The sequence below is a fragment of the Panthera leo genome, chromosome C2, assembly GCF_018350215.1.
Source record: "Panthera leo isolate Ple1 chromosome C2, P.leo_Ple1_pat1.1, whole genome shotgun sequence".
Classification (NCBI taxonomy): domain Eukaryota; kingdom Metazoa; phylum Chordata; class Mammalia; order Carnivora; family Felidae; genus Panthera; species Panthera leo.
The window spans coordinates 152,691,696-152,715,182 of NC_056687.1; the positions used below are offsets into that span (position 1 = coordinate 152,691,696).

Consider the following 23,487-nt stretch of genomic DNA (forward strand, 5'->3'; position numbering starts at 1 on the left):
TGTTGTGTCTGTTCCATAGAGAAGGAAACTGGGGGTCCCAGGAGGTGGGAAATGTGCTTGAGGTCACCAGGCCAGGGAGTGCAGAGGAGGACGTCACACAACAGTTTGGTCCTCACTCCCCGATAACTCACTGAAGGACGGCCGCTGACCCATTGGGCAGGTTGACACAAGCCCAAGACCCAGCCTGTTTTGTTCAAACCCTTGACCTTCGCTCGTGCCTTGAATCCCAATACCCATTTCCACTCCTCTGCAGGGTTGGTCTTTTGGAATGTCCATTAATCCTGTGGGCTTCTTTTAGCCACTTTCTCCTCATTAAGTCTGGGTGGGGACGGGTGTGGCTGAAGCTCTGGCCCTTCAGCCAAAGCCCGAGGGCCCCCGGCCAGCATGATGTTTGCACTCAAAGGCATTCAACAGATGCCTGTTGGAGTAAAGGGACAAATATATGTCCATCTGGGTGATGTGTCACAAGTTTTAAAAAGACACCCACTCATCCAGTGGCTGCTTCCTTTGGTCATAAATCAGTAAAAATCTAATGATGGGGAGAGGAAAGAGGATCACATTTTCTTCCATTAAGACCAGCAATCAATCAAGCCTGCTGAAAGCCCAGCTAAATTTAGCATGAGATATGGGCTTTCAGAAAATCTTCCACAGTGTAGGAGGCCACTAAAAATATAGCAAAACAATGAAGTCACCACAGGATTGATGGACATGTATAAAGGGTGAGGGCCTGAGAGATTGGTACAAGGGCCTGCCATACCTTTAAACAGGTCTTATCGATGAGAAGGACCTAGAAAAAAATCTCTAGATGTGAAATATCACTAAGTTCTTCTATTATTAAAACGTGTGGGTAGGAAGGGTAACCGTGTGGATAGGAAGAAAGGGAATAGGAAGGTGCAAAGCCAAATTACTTAGAGAAAACAAATCTACACCGTAGCAAACTCTTCTAAAGTTCGGGAGAGAAAAGCATTCTGCGGTCAAGTGGTCAGGTACTCTGGGGAAATGCTGAACACTGTATCCCCCTTGTGCATGAGCTTCCAAAGCTCTAGGAGATCCGGGAATAAACAAACCTGTCCAATGTTAAATGCGGTATTTTCCAATATTTATCTGAATACAAAACTTTACTTTTGTTATTGACATAAACCCTGCTACCATCCCATGTGGAGAAAAAACCCCAGCTCTGGGAAATGCTGGTATCAAAGATAATATTCTTTAAGCTGTCGATGTGATTTAAACAGGGATCTGGGGTGTCGCCAAAGACTCTTCCATAAAAATGATCAGCCTCCACTTTGCTGCTGACCCACAGGATGGCAAAAACAGAGGGGTGGTCCGACAAGGTGTGAGAAACCAAGCCAAGCCCAGCATCTTCTACATGCAAGGCAGGACTTCCAGATGGATGGGCAGAGGAAGAGGACAGCAGCTCTAGTGACCAAAGCCAACAAAGGTGGGATGGTAAGTGGCTGCAGCCGGCAAAGCCACGGATAAGAATGTATTCTCCAGGAAGAACAGGCAGGCACCCAAAGACATGCACTGCGGCCTGACAGTAACGGGGCAAATGAGGAGGAAGCGAAACCTTTAACAGCGGTAGATGGGACAACCAGAACGGGGAGGCGGGCTTCTCCATCCACTGACGCCCTAGCTCCGGGCTAAGTGGTGTCAGCTGAGCACTGCCCACACCAGCACCCCGAGAAAGGCTGGCTGAAGATTCCGTGCTTCCGCCCAAGACGCAGCCATGACAACCCCTAATTTGGCAGGGGGAGGCGGAGAGCTACTGGCCCCCCACTCGGAAGCCATACTTGAAATGGAGGACCTCTCAGGTAACTGGTTTTCAAGCTTTCAGGGCCCATGGTCTGGCAGGTATTCATTGACTTACGATTGCAGTCAAACGGAATATTTTTATTCACACCTGTGTTACAACATCCTGGACGACACGCAGAAATGAACTCGAAACCGATCGCTGGCTTAAACTGTAAACGCTAACACTATAAACTTCTAGCAGCCTCTCTTGGGCATATGTTCATCTTGGACATAGCCCGGCTTCTAACATTCAGTGAACATTTACTGAACGATCAGTCGATGTCAACGACTCTGCTTAGCGCTGGATACACGGTGAGAACGAGACAGCCCCTGATGCCAAATGTCTTATCTTTTAGGAGCTTGTTATGGCTTTGTCGTTAATAAAATGATCCCCAACTTCTTGGAATCCGTGTCTATTCCTTGCCAGCACTACCTTGGTCCTAACCTAGCTTTATGGAACTTTGGGGCTCATTAACTGACGAGGTATATCATCTGCTACATGCTGACATTTCCTTACCAAGAGGATGGGAAGAAGGACATCCAGCCTGGGGAAGTCTAGGGTGAACGAGGAAAAACTGTCAGGTTCCGGAGAGCCTAACAGATGAGCGTCACTGTTAAATCCAACCATCCCAGACTCCGGTGTGCTCGAAGAGTTGAGCCAGCCGGGACACCAGGTGAGAGGATGTCAACCAGTCGGGGGGAGCTGGCTAACAGGAAGGAACTGGCCCGTCCATTTAACCCCCTTTTTACAGCATCTGCCCCATACTCTTGTGGACACACAGAAATAGGGCTACTTTGAATTTCTTCTCCTTCACTTCTTTCCCTGGTAAGCGGGGTGGGGAGCACAGATTGGCTGAAGGTTGGATACGAAGGAAGAAAAGAATAAAAACGAAGGCTGGGTATCTCACCAGTGGGATATCAAACTGAACACCCAAAGGAACAGGGGACACTGAGCTCCTGAGGGGAGGAGGAAGTGGGGGACTGGGGAGACAGACAAATGCCTGTGACTGCTCAGGCACAGAACTAGGAGAAGGGGCGAGATCACACGGAGGTAGCCTCTGGTCCGGTGCAAGGAAGGACTTGCGGGTGATCCGCACCACCCAGCTCTGGATGGGCTGCCGAACCCACCGGAATCCTCCCACAACCCGGGTGGCAGCCCCCCACCCCCACCCCGCGCTCTATTCATGGCTCTCTGCTCTGGGAACAGGGGAAACCCCCCAGCACGGCAGCTGGAGGCCGAGGAGAAGGCCGGCCAGAGCTGCGTTTCCCAGGCATTCCACACGGGTGGAGAGCATTATTTGTGGCACACAGGAAATGATTACGGCCTGACTTCAACACCGGAAGCACCTCTAACCAGTCATAGTGTTGGCTCACTTCATCCACCTTTCGTGCCCTCCAGGGCCTCTGAGCGTTAACAGGGCTGACAGATGAGTCCCTCCCTGGGAGGTCTGTCTTTGCGCCACGGGTGAGAGCGCGGTCACCGGAAACGTGGGCCTCTCCAGCCCCAAGGGCTTCTTGACCCATGGCCCCCGGTGTGACCCCAGGAAGCCTGACCTGATGTCGGTAAAAGCTGAGCGTCCCGGGGTCACCTGCAAGCTAGGTGACCACCCCAGCGGACAGCAATGATGCGGACACTGTCACAGCTGGATGGCAATCATGGGGCCTCCCACAGGCTTTCTGAAATGCTGGGGAGATTTCACAGTCCCTCACCACCATGTTTATGGCCCCTTGGGCTGCGGAAACTCCAGCTCCGGAAACTGAGAAGCCTGCTCCCTATCTGAAGCATAAGGACAACCTTTAGAGCGCTAAAGTGTTCCTCGGAACCTCAGGTGATAGAAGCTGGTGGTTGGTTAAGGAAACGAGCGTTTCAAAAACCTAGTACAAAAAAAACGAATGTTTCATTAATAATGTTTCTACGGATTACATGCTGAAATGATAATATTTTGGATTTAAATCTTATTAAGCTTAATGCGACCTGTTTAACTTTTTCCACACGGCAACTAAGAAAATTTACAATTACACGTGTGGCCTCCATTACATTTCTGTTGGGCAGCACCGTTCTAGAGTTTCCACTCTGGGGACAACAACCCTTCCCAGACCGAAGTAAAAAAGCCACCGCCGCCTTGCAGTCACGCCTGCACGACTCCCTATCACCTAAATCAACTTCTTGCCACTAGGCAACCCAGCAAGCCATGGAACTGACTTTCTCCCCAGGGCAACAGCTCGGTGTGGTTTCCTTAAAGACGGCATAGCCTTGGACCATTTCCTGAAATTGGGTCCCTCCCTCATTCCTTCCGGGCCGGGTTAGGTAATCTGGGAAGGGATGTAGGGTAGCGTTCACATGTGATTCCACGATCACCATCCGGTGGGCCTTTGGCATTACACAAACACAAAGCAAAATCACCAAGGGCTAAAAAGAGGCCATGAGGGCACCTGCCTGGAAATTCCGGCTCAATAGATTCACAGAAGACTCCTATGAATGCGTTTGCACGTTTCTCGTGTGCTGAGTTTAGCTCACTGCAAGCAAGGTCTCACTTTATATTTACACTGACACTATGGGGTTAATACCTGGGCCCTGGATTTTCCTGGTATTACATTTATAGCCAAGAAGAGAGATTATCCAGAAAGAAACTCGTTACTTTTAAATACATGACCCCGGAATGGTAATGTCGTATGTGGATGTGTTCATGCGGTTTCATCCAGCAAATTCTTTCCAGGATCAGAGAAGTTTGATCCATTACATCAGGGGAAAAAAAAATAAACGTCTCCTCCGAACTTCAGTCCATGAACCCTACTCATCCTTTGAAACGGACAGTAAGGAAGAAATGATACTGGAACTTATTCATTTGACAAGCGTTTTGGGGGGTCCTACTAGATATTAGGCATGGCTCAGAGTGACCATGCCCAGTGTCGTAAGTTCCCTGCCCTTAAAGAGCTGACACTCTGATAAAGGAGACGAATGAAGAGTAAGTACCAACGTGTTACAGGCAAAAGTATGTCCTTCCCAAACCCCTATGCTGAAGCCCCAGCCTTTGGTGCCTTAAAACGTGGTCCTATCTGGAGACCGGGTAATTAGTGGTAATTAAGTTAAAATGAGGTCTTTAGCATTGGCCCTAACCCAGCATGACTGCTGTCCTTATAAGAAGAGGTGATGAGGACACAGACAAGCACGGAGGGAGAAGCAAAGGAGGACACAAGGAGGAGGTGGCATCTGTGAGCTTGGAGAAGGGCTTCGGAAGAAACCAGCCCTGCCCAAACCTTGATCTTGGACCTCCGGCCTCCAGAACCTCGGATATAAATTCCTGCTGTTGAAGCCGCCCAGTCCGTGGGATTTCGATACGACGGGGCCCGAGCAGGCCAGGACGCCAAATAACAAGCGGGAAGAAGGCCCAGCCCACCTGAGGGGTGGGGGTGTGGAGAGAATCAAGGCGGCGGGCAGTTATTCTGGAGAGGGAGCCTCGTGGCTAGATCAGGAAAGGGATGGTTTGTGCAGGTGGGGGTGGTGGGAGGACAGCGACAAGGGTGAGCGTGAGGAGTGCGGGAGGCCCAGGTGGCCTGACGTACGGAGCCTCACTTCCAGAACAGGTGTCCATGCAGAGCAAGAGTTGTTTTGGAGGCAGGGGCCGTGTTCGACGGGGCTCCATCTGCGTGGGGCTCCACGGCGTCTGGCAAGTGCTCAACCAACGGAGTGGCTGGTGCACGTGATTGGCCACAACAGGCCCACCTGGATGTAGGTCACCACGCCGGTGATGCGCGTCGAAGCGAACTCAAAACGCAGCGTGGGGGGAGAAGGGCAAAGCCGTCAGGTGGCCGGATAAGACCGTGCTCTGAATGCAGATGTGAGAATCCGAGCTTCTCAAGGGCGGGCCCCAGGGCTTTTCCGTCCCTGTTGCCCCCCCCACTCAGCCGCGCCTGGCACCCAAGACATACGTGTTGGTGGGCCGAATGCGTGAACCAGACTTCAAGGTCTTCAAAATATTCATTGACGTTTGTTTTTTATTTTTATTTATTTTTTTAGAGAGAGTGAGAAAGCATGCAAGCAGGGGAGAGGGACAGAGGGAGAGAGAGAGAATCTTAAGCAGGCTCCACACTCAGCACAGAGCCCGACATGGGGCTCCATCCCACGACCCTGGGATCATGACCTGAGCCGAAACCAAGAGTTAGATGCTCAACTAACTGAGCCACCCAGGTGCCCCCTGACATGTATGTTTTAAAAGGCTGAGGCCAAAAACAGATAGGGAAGTCCAAAGAGAGGACGAGAACCTCCATTTCCCCAGGCCTCACCCTTGCTCTGGGCTCACCGACCCACCCCGAGCCTCTCTCCTATCCTGGACAGACCACATCGGATGCGGACACGCATGTGCAGCCCTGAGTCAAGTTCTACGGCCAACATGGGAACCCAAGCACCGATGTGCCTGGAGACAGGCCTCCCAGAGCCAGGACCCTCTCTTCCTCAGACCGATCTGATGTCATCAGACAGCAATCGACACTTCTTATGGGCCCTGGTGCTATGATTACGTAACTGGTCCAAGGTCACAGAACTACTGAGCTGCCCCATGGGATTCAAACCCAAGACCTGGCTGGTGAGCAGTTGCGAGGTCCTGAGTAAATCAAACACTCAAGTGTCAGATTCGTCAACTCTAAAATGGGATTTTATTTTGTCTATGTATGTAGAACCCTTTCTACCACCCACATTCATTACATCCTCAAGCACAGGGGTCACCAGGAGCCTGGTGTCCCACTGTCACCTGCAAGGGAGGAGAACGTGTATGACCACCACCTCTGTCAAATGCGGGAAGAACCCACACAATCTAAGTCGTCTCTCATTCTCTTTGCTCCGAGAGAGCCGACCCCAGGAAAACAGGAAGAAAGAAAAAAATCTTAAATTATTCTGCTTAATAAGAGCTTGTCCTTCAAGAAGTTCCTAGTCTCCGGGGAAGAGAAATGGATTTCTGACATGGCTGTACCCAAAACGCTCCGGTGAAGTCAAACAGAACTGCCAAAAAAGTTATGCTCCGTAAGCTGACTGCTGACAATTCTGTCTTTCAAGCAACAGGCAGTGAGCGGACAGGGGACCCCGGCTCCCGCACCAGCCCTCCTATACGGGGCCCTCCCTCTGTTACCGCCAAGCATCCGCGTGACCCAGTGGGTCGCACAAGGTCACAATGAAGCCAGAGTGTTACCAGCAGAGCTACATTCCCTCCTCACTGATGGGGGACTCTCCCACCAGCAGTGCGAGGGGAGAAGCTTCTGGCCCCTCTGAAGCCTTGTGATGCCCGGGAAACGGCCCGGCGATGGTCTTCATCCTACTCGACTTGTAACTCTTGGTACCTATTTGTTCCAGCTCCTTTCCTCGTAGAGTGCGGTCTGTGGACCAGCAGCACGGGCGTGACGGGGGAGCTTGGCAGAAATTCACCTCAGACCTGCTGCATCAGGCTCTGCACATGACACTTCGCACAGTCCCCAGGTGACCGGTGTGCACACTGCCCAGGGGCCCTGGGAAGCCGGCTCACGAAGGTAACTCTGTCTTTCTAACTTGCTCCGTTCCGGATGAAGGAAGGTGCCAGTTATGCGACCATCTGCCCTCCTCTCTTCCCACATAGATTTCTCATTTGGGCCACACTTTCTATTTCCTTCTCACCATCTGCTGCTAATCAGTAAAATCAAAAAATCCCCCGAACACCTAGGAAATGAGTCTTGATCCATTCCACACAGGGAGGCAGCAAGGCAGAGTCATAGATGTATGGGCTAGAAAAGGAAAGAGGGGCTCAGTGCTAACTGGACCCCTACTATGGAGTCGATATTCTCCTGCCCATTTTCAGCCAAGGAAACTGAGGCTGAGCAATAAAGGTGAAGCAGGTAGCCCATGCCCACGTGACAATGAGACAGACCTGCCCATCCTGGCTTGTGCCATGCGGGAAAGTGCTTCAGCTCCTGTGCTCACAAATGCTGAGTTCAGAAGGAATCACTCTACCCCATATCATCAGGACAGGGAACCTTTATAAAACACAAGGCAGTTTTGCAATCTGTCTCCAACTTTAAAATGCTCTTGCTTTGCACCCAGCAATTGTGTCTGTCTCCTCTATACTGCCACCGTTTATACAGTTTCAGGCCACAGAGAAGAAAACAGAGGACATCAGATGCAAGATTGTGACACTCCTTCAGGAACATCCGATTTTCTCGGTTCTAATGCTCTTCCCCGCCCCTCGCGGTATATGGCCTATAGACACCATGTGGATACAGGCACATTTGTATGCATGTGTATGTGTTTATGTGCATGACTGCATACACGCTCCAAAAGGACCCTGGAAAGACAGACTGGAAGCTCAGGTTTTAATCAACATGTGTAAATACAAAGTGAAGCAGCCCAGTGTAACTTCCAACCCAGTGATTTAAATTTCCATTTAGCTTACGAGGCTTGACTTGTAGGACCAATGTGTCCTGTGATGACTCCATGCCCTCTTGTCACAGAATCTACAAGTTGCCCACCCAGGGTCCATCCCTCCTCCTCCCGTCATAACCAAACTTCAATACTGGCACTGGCCAATATGCTAGTTACTAGCCACATGTGATCACTTGAGTTTAAACTTGGAGTGAAAATTCAATTCCTCGGTGATACTAGCTACATTTCAAGTTCTCAGTAGTCATATGTGGTTAGTGGCCACCATAAGGGACAGTACAGATAACAGCACATTTCCGTCTCAGAAAGTTCTACAGGACAGCAGAGCTCTACACTGTTAGAGTGTGTAGGACGTCCAGCCACAACTGTCACCTCCCGACCTCCCTTAAGATACGGTCAGTGAGTTGGTAGAAGTCACTGGAGACTCTTCCAAGGGGCCTCAGATCAGATGGAAAGAGCCTTTTGCCCTTCTCCCTTCGTGGAAAGCAGACACAGTAGCTAGAACTCAGCAGCCATCCTGGTACCATGAGGAAGAGGTGCTCCTAATGTTTGAGGAGCGTCTTTGCTTCTTCTCTCTTCCCCTCACCTTGGTGACCTCTTCAAGTCTCGCGGCTTTGGGTACAATCTATCTGCTAATGACTCCCAAATTTATACCTCCAACCCAGACCACCACTCAATCTGCAGGTTCATATATACACGTAGCCACTTCACCATCTAATGCGCCCTTCTAACTCAGTGTGTCTAACTAGGAACTCCAGACCTTTCCTTTACAACCTGGTCCACCTGCAACCTTTCCAATTCCAGTTGAAGACACCACCATTGACAACTCCATGCTTCCAGTTACTCAGGCTGAAAATTTTGGAGTCAACTATGACATCTCATCCCCTGATACCTGACTATCAAAGCCTCAGGTACCACCTTCAACAGGAACGAGAATGCAACCACTTCTCCCCAGCTCCACTGCTATCACTCCAGGGGAGCCACCAAGCTTTCTTCCTGGATGCTTGAATAGTCCCCTAAACGTATCCCTGCTCCTATCTCATCTCCTATGGCCCATTTCAACACGGCAGCCAAAAGGGTCCTTCCAAAGTAAGAGCCCTTACTTCAAAGTGGAAGGTAAGACCGCATCACCGCTCTGCTCCCATGTATTCAGGGTAAACGCAAGTCCTCCCCATGGCCTGTGGGGCCCTCCGTGGTCTGCCCCATGCCCACCACTGCCACCCAGACTCCTCTCCTCCAATCCCACTCTCACACCAGCCCTCTGCCCCTCCTCAAACACGTCTCACACCCCAGGACCCTCTCTGAATGGTTCTTGCAGGAATCCATCTTGCTAGCTGCCTGCCTCCTTCCAGTCTCTGCCCAGATCCCACCTTCTCGGTAAGGTTGCCTTGACCTCCAGAACCCCAACCCCGCACCCCCAACCTGCTTCGCCTTGCTCTATTTCTTTTCTTTTTGCATCGCCCTCATCACCTAACACGATTTAAATTACTCCTTTATTATACTTATTGTCTGTCTCTCTCCACTGGCACGTAAGCCCCCAGAGGGCATGGATTTCTGTCTGCTCCCAGACCTGAGAACCACACAGTCCGGGACATAGTAGGCACTCAGTAAATACTTCCTAAGTGAAAGGTCATGAGAATCGCATCCTTGAGCCACTGAAATAACACCAGAAACTTCTCTCCTATAAGAAGTCTTATAATGTGGGGAAAGGTCAACTGATGTGCTTAAGCCCCCGTAGCCAGGTCTCCATTCCTGGTGGCTGGCTGGATTCCTGTGAAAGCCAAGGGTATCATGCTGTATCCACAGAGTGCAGGGAGAACAGGGAGCTCCTTGCGGAGGTAATGATACTGGTACTCAATCAGTATATCACCTCCCAGGAGCTGGAACTTACCTCTGCTCCAGGGAGCAGAGGAGACGTGGTGAAGCAAGTTATCCTGTTATTATGGCCGTCTCCTTCAAGTCCTTAGCTGACTTGGAATTCTTCCTCAGAAGCCTTCCCTGGACAGACCCTCCCCCCCCCCCCCGCCTGCCCTGCAACTGCCACCCTTACCAGATACAGTCATCACCCTCTGACGGATGTCTTTATCCACATCCTATCTCAACTTGCAGTGCAGCACAAAGGGAGCTCTCTTCCCCCACTTCCCCTTCTTGCAGCTCCCGGCCAAACACATGACTCTCATTTTCAGTCTGGGCTTGAGCCCCCAAGCCAGCCTCGGAGATAGCACTGGATGATTGGTGAGCTGGCCGCAGGGTCTGCTGCCTTTGTAGGAAGACACTGGGCTCATCCACGTTCATCCAGAAGCCACTGTGGGCCCTCCCACATGGAGTTGGACGTGTCTCAGACACAAATGCTCTACCTGGGAGGAGACAGCACGGGCTGTGTGGCCTGGTGGAGGCAGCCCTGGGGTCGACTGAGGGGCCAGCTACTCCACAAAGGGTGGTTTCCAGGCCTGGTACTTCTTAATTCATGTGGAGCTCCCTTATTAGGTCAAAGAACTCTCAGCTGGCTTTGGGCACGAGTGCCTCAGGAGGGAGTAAAGACAACAAAGAAAAGCATAACAGTACATTTTGGGCCACCTTGATATGCTCCTTCTGATTAGAGTAATTGGCAAGAAAAGGGCAGGACCAGCCCTAAGGTTCTACTCGATCAGATCACCTTGCAAAAAAACCGAGAGGCTGAAGAAAGCGGCCAGCCCAACCCACGCTAATCAGGACTGGGCCAAACTCAAGTCTCCAGAGGTGACGGGATTCCCAGGGTTTAAACTGGCCTAAGGGAGATCATCTCCCCTGTCCCAGGCCCCTTCCCTCCTCCAACACAACTCCACAGTCAGCCCATGATTCTTTGGTGTGTAAAGGGTTGCTGAACAGAACCCCAACATGCATACATGGGGTAGGGAGTGAGGAGTGGCTACCTCGATAAACTTAAATAAAATCTTTTTCATTATTTTGAATGGAAACTATGAAACTACCTAACAGTTTCCATCAAAACACAGAGTGCCTCTGAACCCAATGCACAAATAGAAGAGCTGTGGTCTGGTAGTTAAACTAACCCCACAGATTGACTTTCTGATTATTTGTCAATCTAGAAAACCACAGGAAACAACAATGAAAAGACGCCGATAACCAAACATCTGTGTGTAAGGCAGGACTTGAGTGATGTGACCAGCTTAGAGACAAACACAGCAGACACAGTGGTCACAGCCAGCGGAACGTTCTGTAGCAGGCTTGCAAGAGCCGATTGTTCAATTTTCAGAAAGCGCATGAGCCAGTGGTTAAAACAGCCATTCTTAACTTGCATAAGCTTACAATCGAATGAATTAAGTTAAAGGAGGATAATAAATACTCAAAACTCATTACTTCCTAATTATTTTATTATGCTTTACTATTATCTATGGTCTTAAGGTTATCAGATCTGGCATGTTCCCTCATGTGTGGTAGAAATACTATACAATAACACACTACGGTACATCTCTTCCTAACGCAATGATGTCACATTGATACAATGACATCAGCCACGGTGGGAGTATTTATACCAGGGAAGCTGGCAGAATGCTCTAAGTCAGGTCCTCTCCCCCGAGCGCTGGTTGTTACACATCACGAGCACACCACAGCTCCACAATGTGGTCATCGAAAGCTGTCACCCGTGGTGGCCATGTGCTCCTCCCAATAAACGGAGAGCTTTGCAATCTTGGGCAAATTACACGGCCTCTTTGTCCACGCCAAGCCCGTAGAAGAGGGCGTGGCATAAAAGTCCTGGGTTGGCTGTGGCTTACACTTACGAGAGGTGTTACAGCGTGGTAATGAAGGGCCCAGCCTTGGGAACCCCACTTGCTGGGTTCAAATCGCACCTCTGCTTCTAGTCAGCTGTAAGGTACGAGCAAGTTCCTTGACTCCTTTATGCCTTGTCTTTTAACTGCCCCAAATAAGGATACCAGCAATTACTACCTCTCACATTAGTGTGAGAAGAAAATGAAGATTAAAAGCAGTCAGACAGTGACTGTGTTTGCAGCTTCCGTTACCATTACTCCGAATGTCCAATGTCGTGGCAATTCTCTTAGTGAGAACCACTTTCAAAGGGGGTGTGCTTACCAAATTCTTTACTACTAATTTCGGTATTATCACATCCCACTCTTTTACAAATAGACTATTATCTACTGGAGAGGATCACAGAGAAATCCTGCTGCTTTCAAAATTCAAGTTCACTCTGGGGCATCTGAGTGGCTCAGCCAGTTGAGCATCCAACTTTGATTTCGGCTCAGGACACGATCTCATGGTTCATGAGACCTAGCCCGTGTCGGGCTCTGTGTGGACAGCACAGAGCCTGCTTGGGATTCTCTCTCTCCCTCTCTCTCTGCTCCTCTCCCACTTGCACACTCTCTCTGCCCCCCACTCTCAAAAGAAATAAACTTAAAAAAAATTTAAAAATTTAAGTCAACTCCAAAAGTTTACCATAATTAAAAGTGAATATTTAAAAACAGAATTCCCGTATGATCTACTAATTCCAATTCTGGGTATTCACCCAGAAAAAACAAAAACACTAATTTGAAAAGATATCTGCACCCCTATATTCACTGCAGCATTATTTACAACAGCCAAGACATGGAAGCAATTTAAGTGTCCGGGGATAAGTGACCAGATAAAGACGAGGTAGTATGTCTACACACACACACACACACACATACACACACAAATAAGAATTTACTCCTCAGCCATAAAAAAAAAAAAAGATGCGGGGCGCCTGGGTGGCGCAGTCGGTTGGGCGTCCAACTTCAGCCAGGTCACGATCTCGCGGTCCGTGAGTTCGAGCCCCGCGTCAGGCTCTGGGCTGATGGCTCAGAGCCTGGAGCCTGTTTCCGATTCTGTGTCTCCCTCTCTCTCTGCCCCTCCCCCGTTCATGCTCTGTCTCTCTCTGTCCCAAAAATAAAAAAATGTTGAAAAAAAAAAATTAAAAAAAAAAAAAAGATGGAAATCCTACCATTTGCAACCACACGGATGGACCTTGAGAGCATTATGCTGAGTGAAATAATACAGAATAAGACGAATGCCTTGTGATCTCACTTATATGTGAAATCTAAAACAAAATTCACAGAGAACAGACTGGTGATTACTCGAGACGGGGGTGGGTAGGTAAAATGGGCGAAGGGGGTCAAAAGGCATAAACTTCCAGTTTTAAAATAAATAAGCCCTGGGGATATAATGCACAGCATATGCTATAGGCAATAATACTGTACTGTATTTTTGAAAGTTGCTAAGAGACTAAATCTTAAATAAATGTGTAACTGGACGTGGGGACAGATGTTAACTATACTTACTGTAGCGAGCATTTTGCAATGCATACATATAGCAAATCATTAAGTACACCTAAAACTAATATAATGTGCTATGTCAATTATATCTTAATTTTTAAAAGAAGGGAATAATTAAGCCATGGAGGAAATTCCAAAACATGAACTACTAAGAGATGATCGCTTTGAAAGAAATCACTTTTACAATAAACACGTAAGGTTTAGGTTTGAGGGGGTAAAGAAAATCCTCGTAACCCTTGAAAATCGTATCTCAAATAGAGGGACAAAACCAGGAAGACAAAACACATCATCAGGTGTGGCTTCAAAAGAATAGTAGTGCTCTAAGGGCATCGACAACATATAGGTAAATCCAGAGTAAATAACAACGAACAGAAAGTTGTCTCCTCAAATGAGGACTTCAGCCGCAATTGATATAAGGCTTGTCTCATACAACATACTAAAAAAAAAAAAAAAAAAAAAAGCCTATGATAAAACCATCAGTGTCGATGCCATGCCTCTGTATTTATATCGGCCTTGTTTCCAGGAAAAAAAAAAAAATTTCAGGTCGGCAAAGCCCTTGTATGAGAATTATTGTACCTTCCGAGCTTCCGTCACTGATCCCAAGGTCTCCGGTGACACTGTCCAAACGCAGAAGACCAAGGACCCTTCAATCCACCCAGCAAAGAAATCAATGGCCAAATGGTACTCACAGAGGATAGCCACACCCATGTGGAACGTCCACCACACCCCTTCAATTCCTGATCACTCCCCAGTGTGCCCCCCAGCTCTCCACAACAGTCTCCCGGAGGAGGTCGCCAGAGGAACCACACTCCGGGGGGGGAGGGTTGAATTCAAGCACAGGCTCCAAAGCCCAGCCACCGGTTCCTTGTGACATCTGTGTGACCAGAGTGCATCACATGAGCCACTTTGCAACGGGGCTGAACAGTGATGGCAGCTTCCTTCCCACCGATCAATTCCAGCCATCTCAGCCTCCCCACGTCCCCTGCCCCACTTTATAGCATGTCTTTAGCAAACACTCAGGCTACCTGTGCCACCTACAGCCAACGAGAACCTGACAAAGGCAGAAAGCTCGCTGCAGGAATGAAGAAAGATACCCTCAGTTTTCCTCAGGCATGCCACAGTTGAAAGGCTCACCCTTCTCAGGCAGGACACGTGTCCAAGGCCACCTCAGAGACCACCAGGGCCCCTCCATCTGTCCCCTTCAGGGGTCCTAACAAGCCCTCAACCGGGACACTATAGACTCACAGCGGGGAAGAAGAAATGACTGCAGCTGGAGGGGACGTTTGTTGCATGTTTAAGGGCTATCCCGCTTCCCTAGGCAGGCTGAGGGTCTTCTGAAAAGGGACCGTGCGCCACATCGAGAGAAGCAAAGTGAGCTTACTAACCTACAAACTCCAGATGAAGTGAGCTTGGAGCTGGCTTATTTATTTATTTAATGGTTTATTTATTTTTGAGAGAGAGAGAGACAGAGTGTGAGCAGGGGAAGAGCAGAGAGAGAGAGGGAGACACAGAATCCGAAGCAGCCTCCAGGCTCTGAGCGGTCAGCACAGAGCCAGACGCGGGGCTCGAACTCACAAACCGCGAGATCAGGACCTGAGCTGAAGTCAGACGCTCAACCGAATGAGCCACCCAGGCGCCCTTGGAGCTGGCATTTAGAAAATACCCTGGGCAGGTTAAATAAAAGAAGGGATAGTCTTTCAACAGAACACCAGGCAGCCATGAAAAAGAACAGGGAAATTTCGTGCACCAATATGGAACAACCCTCAAGATGCCTTAAAAAAAAAAAAAAAAAAAAAAAAGTTCGGTTGAAATATAATTTATATACAGTAACATTTACCAAGTTTAACTATACACTGTGATGAGCTGTAATAAATGTATTTGATCATATAACCGTACCACAGTCATGATCCAGAATATTTTCATCCCCCCAGAAAGGTCCCTCTTGCCTCTATGCAGTTAATTAGCCCCTTCTCCTCCCCATCCCTGGCCCCGGGAAACTACTGATCTGCTTTCTGTCTCTGTAGTTGGCCTTTTCTACAATGTCGTATGAATGGAACCACAGTACAAGTAGTGTTTTATGTCTGGCTTCTTTCACTTAGCGTAATGCTTTGGGGTCTGGTCGTGTTATTGCATCAATGCACACACACGCTATTGCACGTTATAGACGCATACACGTGTTGTCACATGCATCAGTTCTTTGTTACTGTTGACTAGTATTCCATTGTACACATTTACCAAAATCTGCTTCTCCGTGTAATTGGAAATTCTAAAAGGAAAATGCAAGCCGCTCAGCAGTCTGCCACGGCATACTTCCAGGGACGTGAAAAGGGGACGTAGGCACACAACTTTGTGCATTTATTGACAAGCTCTTGAAAAACACACAGGAAACCGGAACCACGGCTGCCTCTTGAAGAGAAACAGAATGGCTGAGATACGTCCCTTCTCCGTGTACCTTTTGGTACCAGTTAAAAATTTTTTTTAAGTATGGACAGCGACTACCAATTCAAATAAATAAGCCTTAAGATGACTTCCTCCATCTATCCATCTATATCCCTTTTCTCCAAATCCTACAACTTTTTTTTTTTTAGCTATTTCTTTCACTCATCCAGATGACCAAAAAGATTCAGCGTGCTACTTTCCAGATAAAGAAGGAAATGTTGCTGTCTTCCTGTCTCCTCTTCCTCATGGAGTTCTCACACATCCAACTGAAATTTCCCTTAACTATGTGCTTCATAGGAAAGGAAGTAAAGCCCTCTAACATCTGACGGCTGCACCCAGGAGATCCAAAGGCCCTGCCAAAGCACAGCCCGTCGTGTGACCGGAGCTCGGTCGGAGGCCTCTTGTTGGATGTGAGAACGGAAACAGACTGGACCACCTGGGCAGAGCCCAAGGCGTGACCTCTGAGGAGACCCGGTGGCCAGAGATGCCCTGCCCTTTGCCAGACCAGGCCGACCATCTGGCCCTACCAGCGACAAAGGGGCTATAGTATCTTAGGGTTTGAACTCTGCTGAAAAAACCCTCCCACAACACCAAAGCACAGCCGCGTGGACATCTGCAGCTCCTCAGGAAAGCCCGTGCGCATTCATACTCCCTTGTCTGGTGCGGGGTCGGGGTTTGCCCCCTCATCCCATTAATCCTAGTTCTTGGCTCTCCTGACAGTGTCTGACACGTGGCTTTGCTCCCTGAAGGTTTTCCGAAGGCCGCTAGCGGGGTCGCCGGTCCTCACGGTTGGGAATGATGTAACTGATCCCGTGCCCGGGCCTCCCCCCGACCTCCCTGGAGAGTTCCGGCCACTGCCCTGCTGACTCCTGAGGAGGCTCTCACCTGCCCGGCACACACACGCATCCAGAGTCCAAGGCCTGGCTTCTCCAGACATTGTGCGGGACTTGAGGGTGGAGCCCAGGTGTCACCCCAGGGAACACGCACGCGCGCTGGGAAACAAGGGGCGGGTGACGGGCCATGCTTGTTCGGTCTTCAGTTGGGGCCACGGGCCTGCAACTCTTCCCTGCTGCGTCATGCCACCAGCTCCCAGCAGCAGGTTCCCGGGGAGGCGGGCACTCCCCACCCCGACCGGATGCTCCCTGGGACCGTCGGGCTCCAGCCGACCAATCAGTCACTTCGACGAGGCTCGGCGGGACGAGCATTTGTTCTGTGCCTTTCGTCCCCAAAGCAGGAATCAGGACAAGCTCCCGGGACACAGGCAGCTGATGGCGGCATCCCCAGGGCCCATGGCAGCGGCCGGCCGTGGCCCAACGGAGCCTTGAACAGACAACCCTCGGCAGGCAAGGGGTGGGGGAGGTGTATCCAAGCAAAGCAGAGCACGGCCAGGCCTTCCCAGACAGGGCTCAAGACACGGCTTTCCACAAGGCTATCTCGGAACCCACATGTTTGGCAAGTTATCCCCCAGGGAGTACCCCTCCGGTCAGTTCGGTGTGGTGTTCACTACGTCCTTGACACGTCCCTAGCGCTCCAAAATTTCCCCTCCTCGTACATAGGAAGAGTGGGCCACCTCTCCCCAGACTTTGGCAAAGGATGAAATCCAGTTAGACTCTGAGGACGCTGTTGTGTCTTCAATGTATTTATTTTTACAGTTACTTTCTGTTTGGTATGCAATCGTGCGTTTTCTGCATACACGAGGGTACAACGTTTCCGTTTCAAGTTATTCTACTGGAGGCAAAAAGCCAGCTGATTTAAATTAAAAAATATGAAATAAAATACCACGGGAGGCATGTGTTTGAGATATAAAAAAAAAAAAAAAGCAACACCCATGTAGGTGGTTATATACATGGATATGATCACTGAGGTGCCAGAAATGCTGGGGTGAACATGAGAACCGAGATGCGGAAGCTTGAGAGGCACGTTCCGGAAGAAAAGGAGTCGGTTCACCTCGACAGGAGCTCAGAGCACACATGACGTGATGCAGACGATGCGTCTAGAAGTGTGAGCCGAGGGCAGGTTGTGGGGAGCGCTGAGGCTGAATGGCTTTCCTCCAGTGACAGGGAAGACCCCTGAGAGGCTAGGAGCCACTTTATTAACGGGAGGGAGCCCATCCCCCAACCTGGGCTGCTCTGGGGGAGGAGGGGAGTTAAATCGGGGCATGTAGACTCTGAGTCAGAGAGGCCAGGGAAGCAGCCAGAACCGCCTCTGCTCCGCGGGCCACAGCGAGGTCTTGAGAACAGACCCCCAGGAGGATGGGACTTATCACCAAATCCCGTCCCTGCTGGAGGCCCCACCAGGGCCGAGAAGGGAACAAAGCGTGGGACAACACAGCTAGCCTGGGGGGGGGCGGGGGGCAGGTGTTAGCTCAAACAGTCTTCTACAATAGAGATATTTATCGCCATATATGGAAGGAAAACTTCTAGGGAAAAGAAGGAAAAAAAAAAAAAAAAGATTGGAATAGGCTTAAAGCAAAAAAGAAAAAAATACCTAAAGATAGCCTAAACAAAACACGCCCAGCCCTTAGCGCCTGCCTCGCTGTCTGCTGGCCATATGGTGTGCGATAAGCCAGAGCGCTTTTATTTACCTTCCGTCAGTGTCTGCAAAGCTGAGAGCCAGCCCATCGAGAAGGTTCCACTTGCAGCAGAGGCTACACCAAGCCCTCGTCCCGGACGGCCAGCCTCCCCCCTCCAGCCCCTGCTTCAGGAGGCTGCCCCCTGCCTCTCCCTCCCCACCCTGTCGCCTGCCTCAACTCCCACAAGAGCCACGGCTCCCCCAGCCGTTCTCCCATGACGGACAAACAAGGGCCAGGCCTTCTGCCTCCTCGGCCAGCTGGGCCACACCATGGACAGACAGCCAGGTCCCCAGGGCTCGCCCTCGCTGGCTCACTCTGCCATTCACCAGGGTCCTCTGCTATGGCCCAGACAACAAGAGATCAATACATTTTCTCAGTGGATATAAATCATCAGCCACCTGAGCGCCATTTAACAGGGATGCTGCTTCTTGAACCATAAAGGCCACAGAGGCACGAGCCTTCGTCAAGCATCCCACCAGCCCCATGTCCTCACGTGAGAAGACGGTCAAGTATTAATCATGTCCTAATTTCTCTAGGTCCAATGTACTAGACTGTTCTCTCGCTCCTCCCGAAGACGACCCAAATCATCACATACAGGTATGTGCTCGCACTGCCCTCCCAGGCTGCCCTCACCCTCCCCAATCTTCTGACCGCCCCCTTAGTCTCTCTTCTTGACGGCCATGGTTCTTTTGTGTTTTTAGATTTTCTTTGTCTTTTAATTCTTTTTGGGTTCTATACGCGGACACAGAAGTAAAAGAAAATGACACTTAAATATGAAAGAACTCTTTGCAATTAAATCCACAACTATATATGTTTAGCTCCAGAGGCAGGCTCCCAAGTCCACATTCCCACCCTTCCAACAGGATGCCCGGTTAAATCTGAATTTCAGATAAACAAATAATTTTTAGTATGTATATCCCATGCACTATTTGGGCTACGCTTCCACAAAATATATACACATACACACACACACACACACACACATATATGTGTATATATTTTTTTATTTTTTATTTTTATTTATTTTTTTCAATATATGAAATTTATTGTCAAATTGGTTTCCATACAACACCCAGTGCTCATCCCAAAAGGTGCCCTCCTCAATACCCATCACCCACCCTCCCCTCCCTCCCACCCCCCATCAACCCTCAGTTTGTTCTCAGTTTTTAAGAGTCTCTTATGCTTTGGCTCTCTCCCACTCTAACCTCTTTCTTTTTTCCTTACCCCTCCCCCATGGGTTTCTGTTAAGTTTCTCAGGATCCACATAAGAGTGAAAACATATGGTATCTGTCTTTCTCTGTATGGCTTATTTCACTTAGCATCACACTCTCCAATTCCATCCACGTTGCTACAAAGGGCCATATTTCATTCTTTTTCATTGCCACGTAGTACTCCATTGTGTATATAAACCACAATTTCTTTATCCACTCATCAGTTGATGGACATTTAGGCTCTTTCCATCATTTGGCTATTGTTGAAAGTGCTGCTATAAATACTGGGGTACAAGTGCCCCTATGCATCAGTACTCCTCTATCTCTTGGGCCAATTCCTACCAGTGCTACTGCTGGGTCATATATATATAAATATGCTGTTTATTAGTGAATTTAACTAGGAAGGCTTTATGTTTATTTGCTAAACTCTGGCAACCTTGGCTATCAGGAAGCAGCCGGACCAACAGCCTTGGGCAGCCCTGCTCTGCCCCCCTCGTTACCCCCAGAGGCCACCACGGAAACAGCCCTGCCCCCAGCTGACACCTCATCACCTCATCATTGCTGTTCCCTGAGTGCACTTTGCAAAGGCCTGCAGGCTCTTTGTGGCCCCATCTTGAGGCCTGACATGAAGGGCAACCCTTCAACCAAAGCGAGAGGTCGCAAAGAGCCCTGAAGGAAAGCATTTGTGGAAGAGACCCAGCACGAGGAAGCCGAGGGCAGATGTCCCATCTCTGGGAAGTATGGACACACCAAGCATAGGCACTAAAAGGTGTCGCTGCCTGTCCTGGGCAGCTCCCCACTCCAAGGGCATCCACGAACTAATGTAATCTAAGACCTAGAGGCATGAGGGGCTGGCTGGCTTAACACTTTATAAATGGCCTTCACCAGGGCCATAGGGCTGCTGGTCTGGGCAGGCCCCGGCACGAGTCCTGGCAAGAGACACAGCCCAACCCCACTGAAAAGCATCTCAGGGGCACGGACGCACGGGCTCTGGGCCAGACCGAGTGCCATGGGCGTGTGGGGCATTTCTCTACATACGATCCAGAAGCATCAAGAAGCAGCTGTTACCCTCCTGCTCCAGCACCAACAACTCAATAATGGAATGAGACTCTACTCTGCGGACTATTTTTACTCTCGTCCAGAACGCCATGGGCTAATATTAGGTTGAACTACATGAAAATACCAGTTTTGTAAGTCAAGAATGTCAGAATATTGGCAGCTACATGTGGCCCAAACAAATAATAGTGCCAAGTGCCTGCTGGGAGTCAGACTCCGCCCAAGGCCCTTCAGGTATACGTGCCCACTTTAGAGACGCAGAAACTAAGACACACGGAGCTCAAAGCACCACCCAGCAGGACGCACACCAGGTCTGTGGGACTCCAAAACCCACATCCATTTTGCACCCATGTGGCCGGTTCACATGGGTCGTTCTATCTCCCGTGCTCTCTGCCCGTGGGTTGGCACCTAGCCACGGCTGCAGGATGGGGCACCACCGGGACCCCCACCCTGGCGGCACCTGTCTACACAGAGGCCGCCCTGTAGCTAATCAAAGCCCGGCGTCCGGAATTAGCAGCAAAGTGTATTTAACAAACACTCTCAAGAGGAAAAAAATACTCGAAAGTTTATTTAGAGTAAGAGGGAAAAGGGGCCAAAAAAAGCACTCCTAAAATAAACAGAAAGTAATCAAGGGATAAAACCTAGCCCAACTAGTTTTAAAATGCCTTAGCCATGACTATGCACTAACATGTAGTGGACCACTGAGGAAGCCATCAGGCACGGTGTGATCCAGCACCACTGCAGAGCCAGACACACGTGCTTCCACGGCTCTCCTCTGACAAGACCACCGAGCTTCGAAGAGGGGAGAGGACGAGAAGCCTCCCAAAAGGACAAGTCAAGGTCTGAGAGTGTCACTGGTCTCCTGGCCCACCATGACCCCCCGCCCCTGCCTGAGAGGCTAAGACCAGCACAGTAAGATAAATAAAAGGGCTGTCGGGCTCCAAGTTGAAAAGAAAAAGTGAATGCTCTCCTCCTTGTGAAATAAAGCGTCAGGAGTCAGAGCGTACGTAACACCCAACAAAAGTAGTTCCCACGAGCGTGCAACGAATACCCACAGGGATTAAGGCTTGAGAATAAAAAAGAGGACTGACCTTCACGTGGGCCACGTAGTGGTGACACATCTCCTCCATGTGGACCAGCTGCAGCTTCTCTGTGACCTGACCCACGGACTCGCCCAGCAACACAAAGTAGACCCTGGGCAATTGGCCCTTTGCCTTTTTGGCCACATCAGCCGTCAGAACGTAATTGAGGCCTGCCAATAAATAAGGTCAAGATGTCAGCGAGGACACACGCACTCAGAGAAGGCCACCTCGGTGCCCCCTCACAGGCATTTCACACACCACCTAGCCCTCCACAGCACAGAGGACAGCCGCCCCAAGTCAACACCTTCGCGGAGAGAAGCATGCAGCCGGGGCCCTCACAGAATCAACACACACCCAGGCTGCCCCCCGCCTCCCTGGTGATGCTCTGTGTGCCACACTCCCTGGCCCCCCCTCACTTAAACCCCATGAGCTACCGACTGAGTCACCGATATACGCATCAACAATTAGCCGTACTCAACACAGCCTCCTGAAAAGGGGATACCATGGTGAACCTGTAGCCTATTACTAATATCTGCAGAAATGATCACGGCTGCACATTATCCTGATTCCTATAAAGCAACGGGACATATGCCCTACACAGGGAGCAATCACCCAGTAATTCACAGATGCTGAGTCGTGCTCTCCAAATTTTTTTTTAATATTCATTTATTTTAGTTTTTTTTTTTTTTTTTTTTTGAGACAGAGAGAGACAGAGTATGAACAGGGGAGGGTCAGAGAGAGAGGGAGACACAGAATCCGAAGCAGGCTCCAGGCTCTGAGCCGTCAGCACAGAGCCCGACATGGGGCTCGAACTCACGAACCGCGAGACCACGACCTGAGCCGAGGTCAGATGCTTAACCGACTGAGCCACCCAGGCGCCCCAATATTCATTTATTTTTGAGAGAGAGAGACAGACAGAGTATAAGCTGCGGAAGGGGTAGAGAGAGGGAGACACAGAATCCGAAGCAGACTCCAGGCTCTGAGCTGTCAGCACAGAGCCCGACATGGGACTTGAACTCACGAGCTGTGAGATCATGACCTGAGCCGAAGTCAGACGCTTAACCAACTGAGCCACCCAGGCGCCCCTAGTCGTGCTCTCTAACTGCTACATCTCTTGGACCGTGTGCCATCAGGTCCACCCAGCACTGACTACGTGCCAGGCACTATTAAAGGCATGTGACATGGGACATGAACCGTGCAGGCAAAGCCCTGCCCTCATGGTGCTTACACTCACAGAAACTCAGACATAGGCTAAAGCTGACTTCGTTCCCAAGTAGGTGAGGATACTGATCACGTATGTATATTACAGTGCCCATCGTTCCAACAAAACCATGACCACTGTGGGGCCTGAACTCAGGCGTACTGCAATGCACTCTTGAAGACAAAAACTCCACCTATACCTGAATGTGTGATGGCAGATGGCAAAAGCAAGGGTGACACAGTCTGGAACTTAAAAAAAAAAAAAAAGTTGGTTACAATATAGGGCCACCTGGGTGGCTCAGTCAGTTAAGCAACCTACTCCGGCTCAGGTCATAATCTCACAGTTCAGATGTTCGAGCCCCGTACGGGGCTCTCTGCTGTCAGCACGGAGCCTGGAGCCTGCTTCGGATCCTCTGTCCCTCTCGCT

General features: G+C 49.9%; 1 protein-coding gene across 1 annotated transcript in view; it reads right to left on the reverse strand.

The window, feature by feature from the left end:
• ITGA9 (integrin subunit alpha 9) overlaps positions 1-23,487 on the reverse strand; it is a 342,670-nt gene that overhangs the window by 230,492 nt on the left and 88,691 nt on the right. Inside the window, 1 exon segment of the mRNA XM_042903314.1 lies at positions 21,870-22,030. Coding sequence (XP_042759248.1) covers positions 21,870-22,030 — 161 coding nt within the window.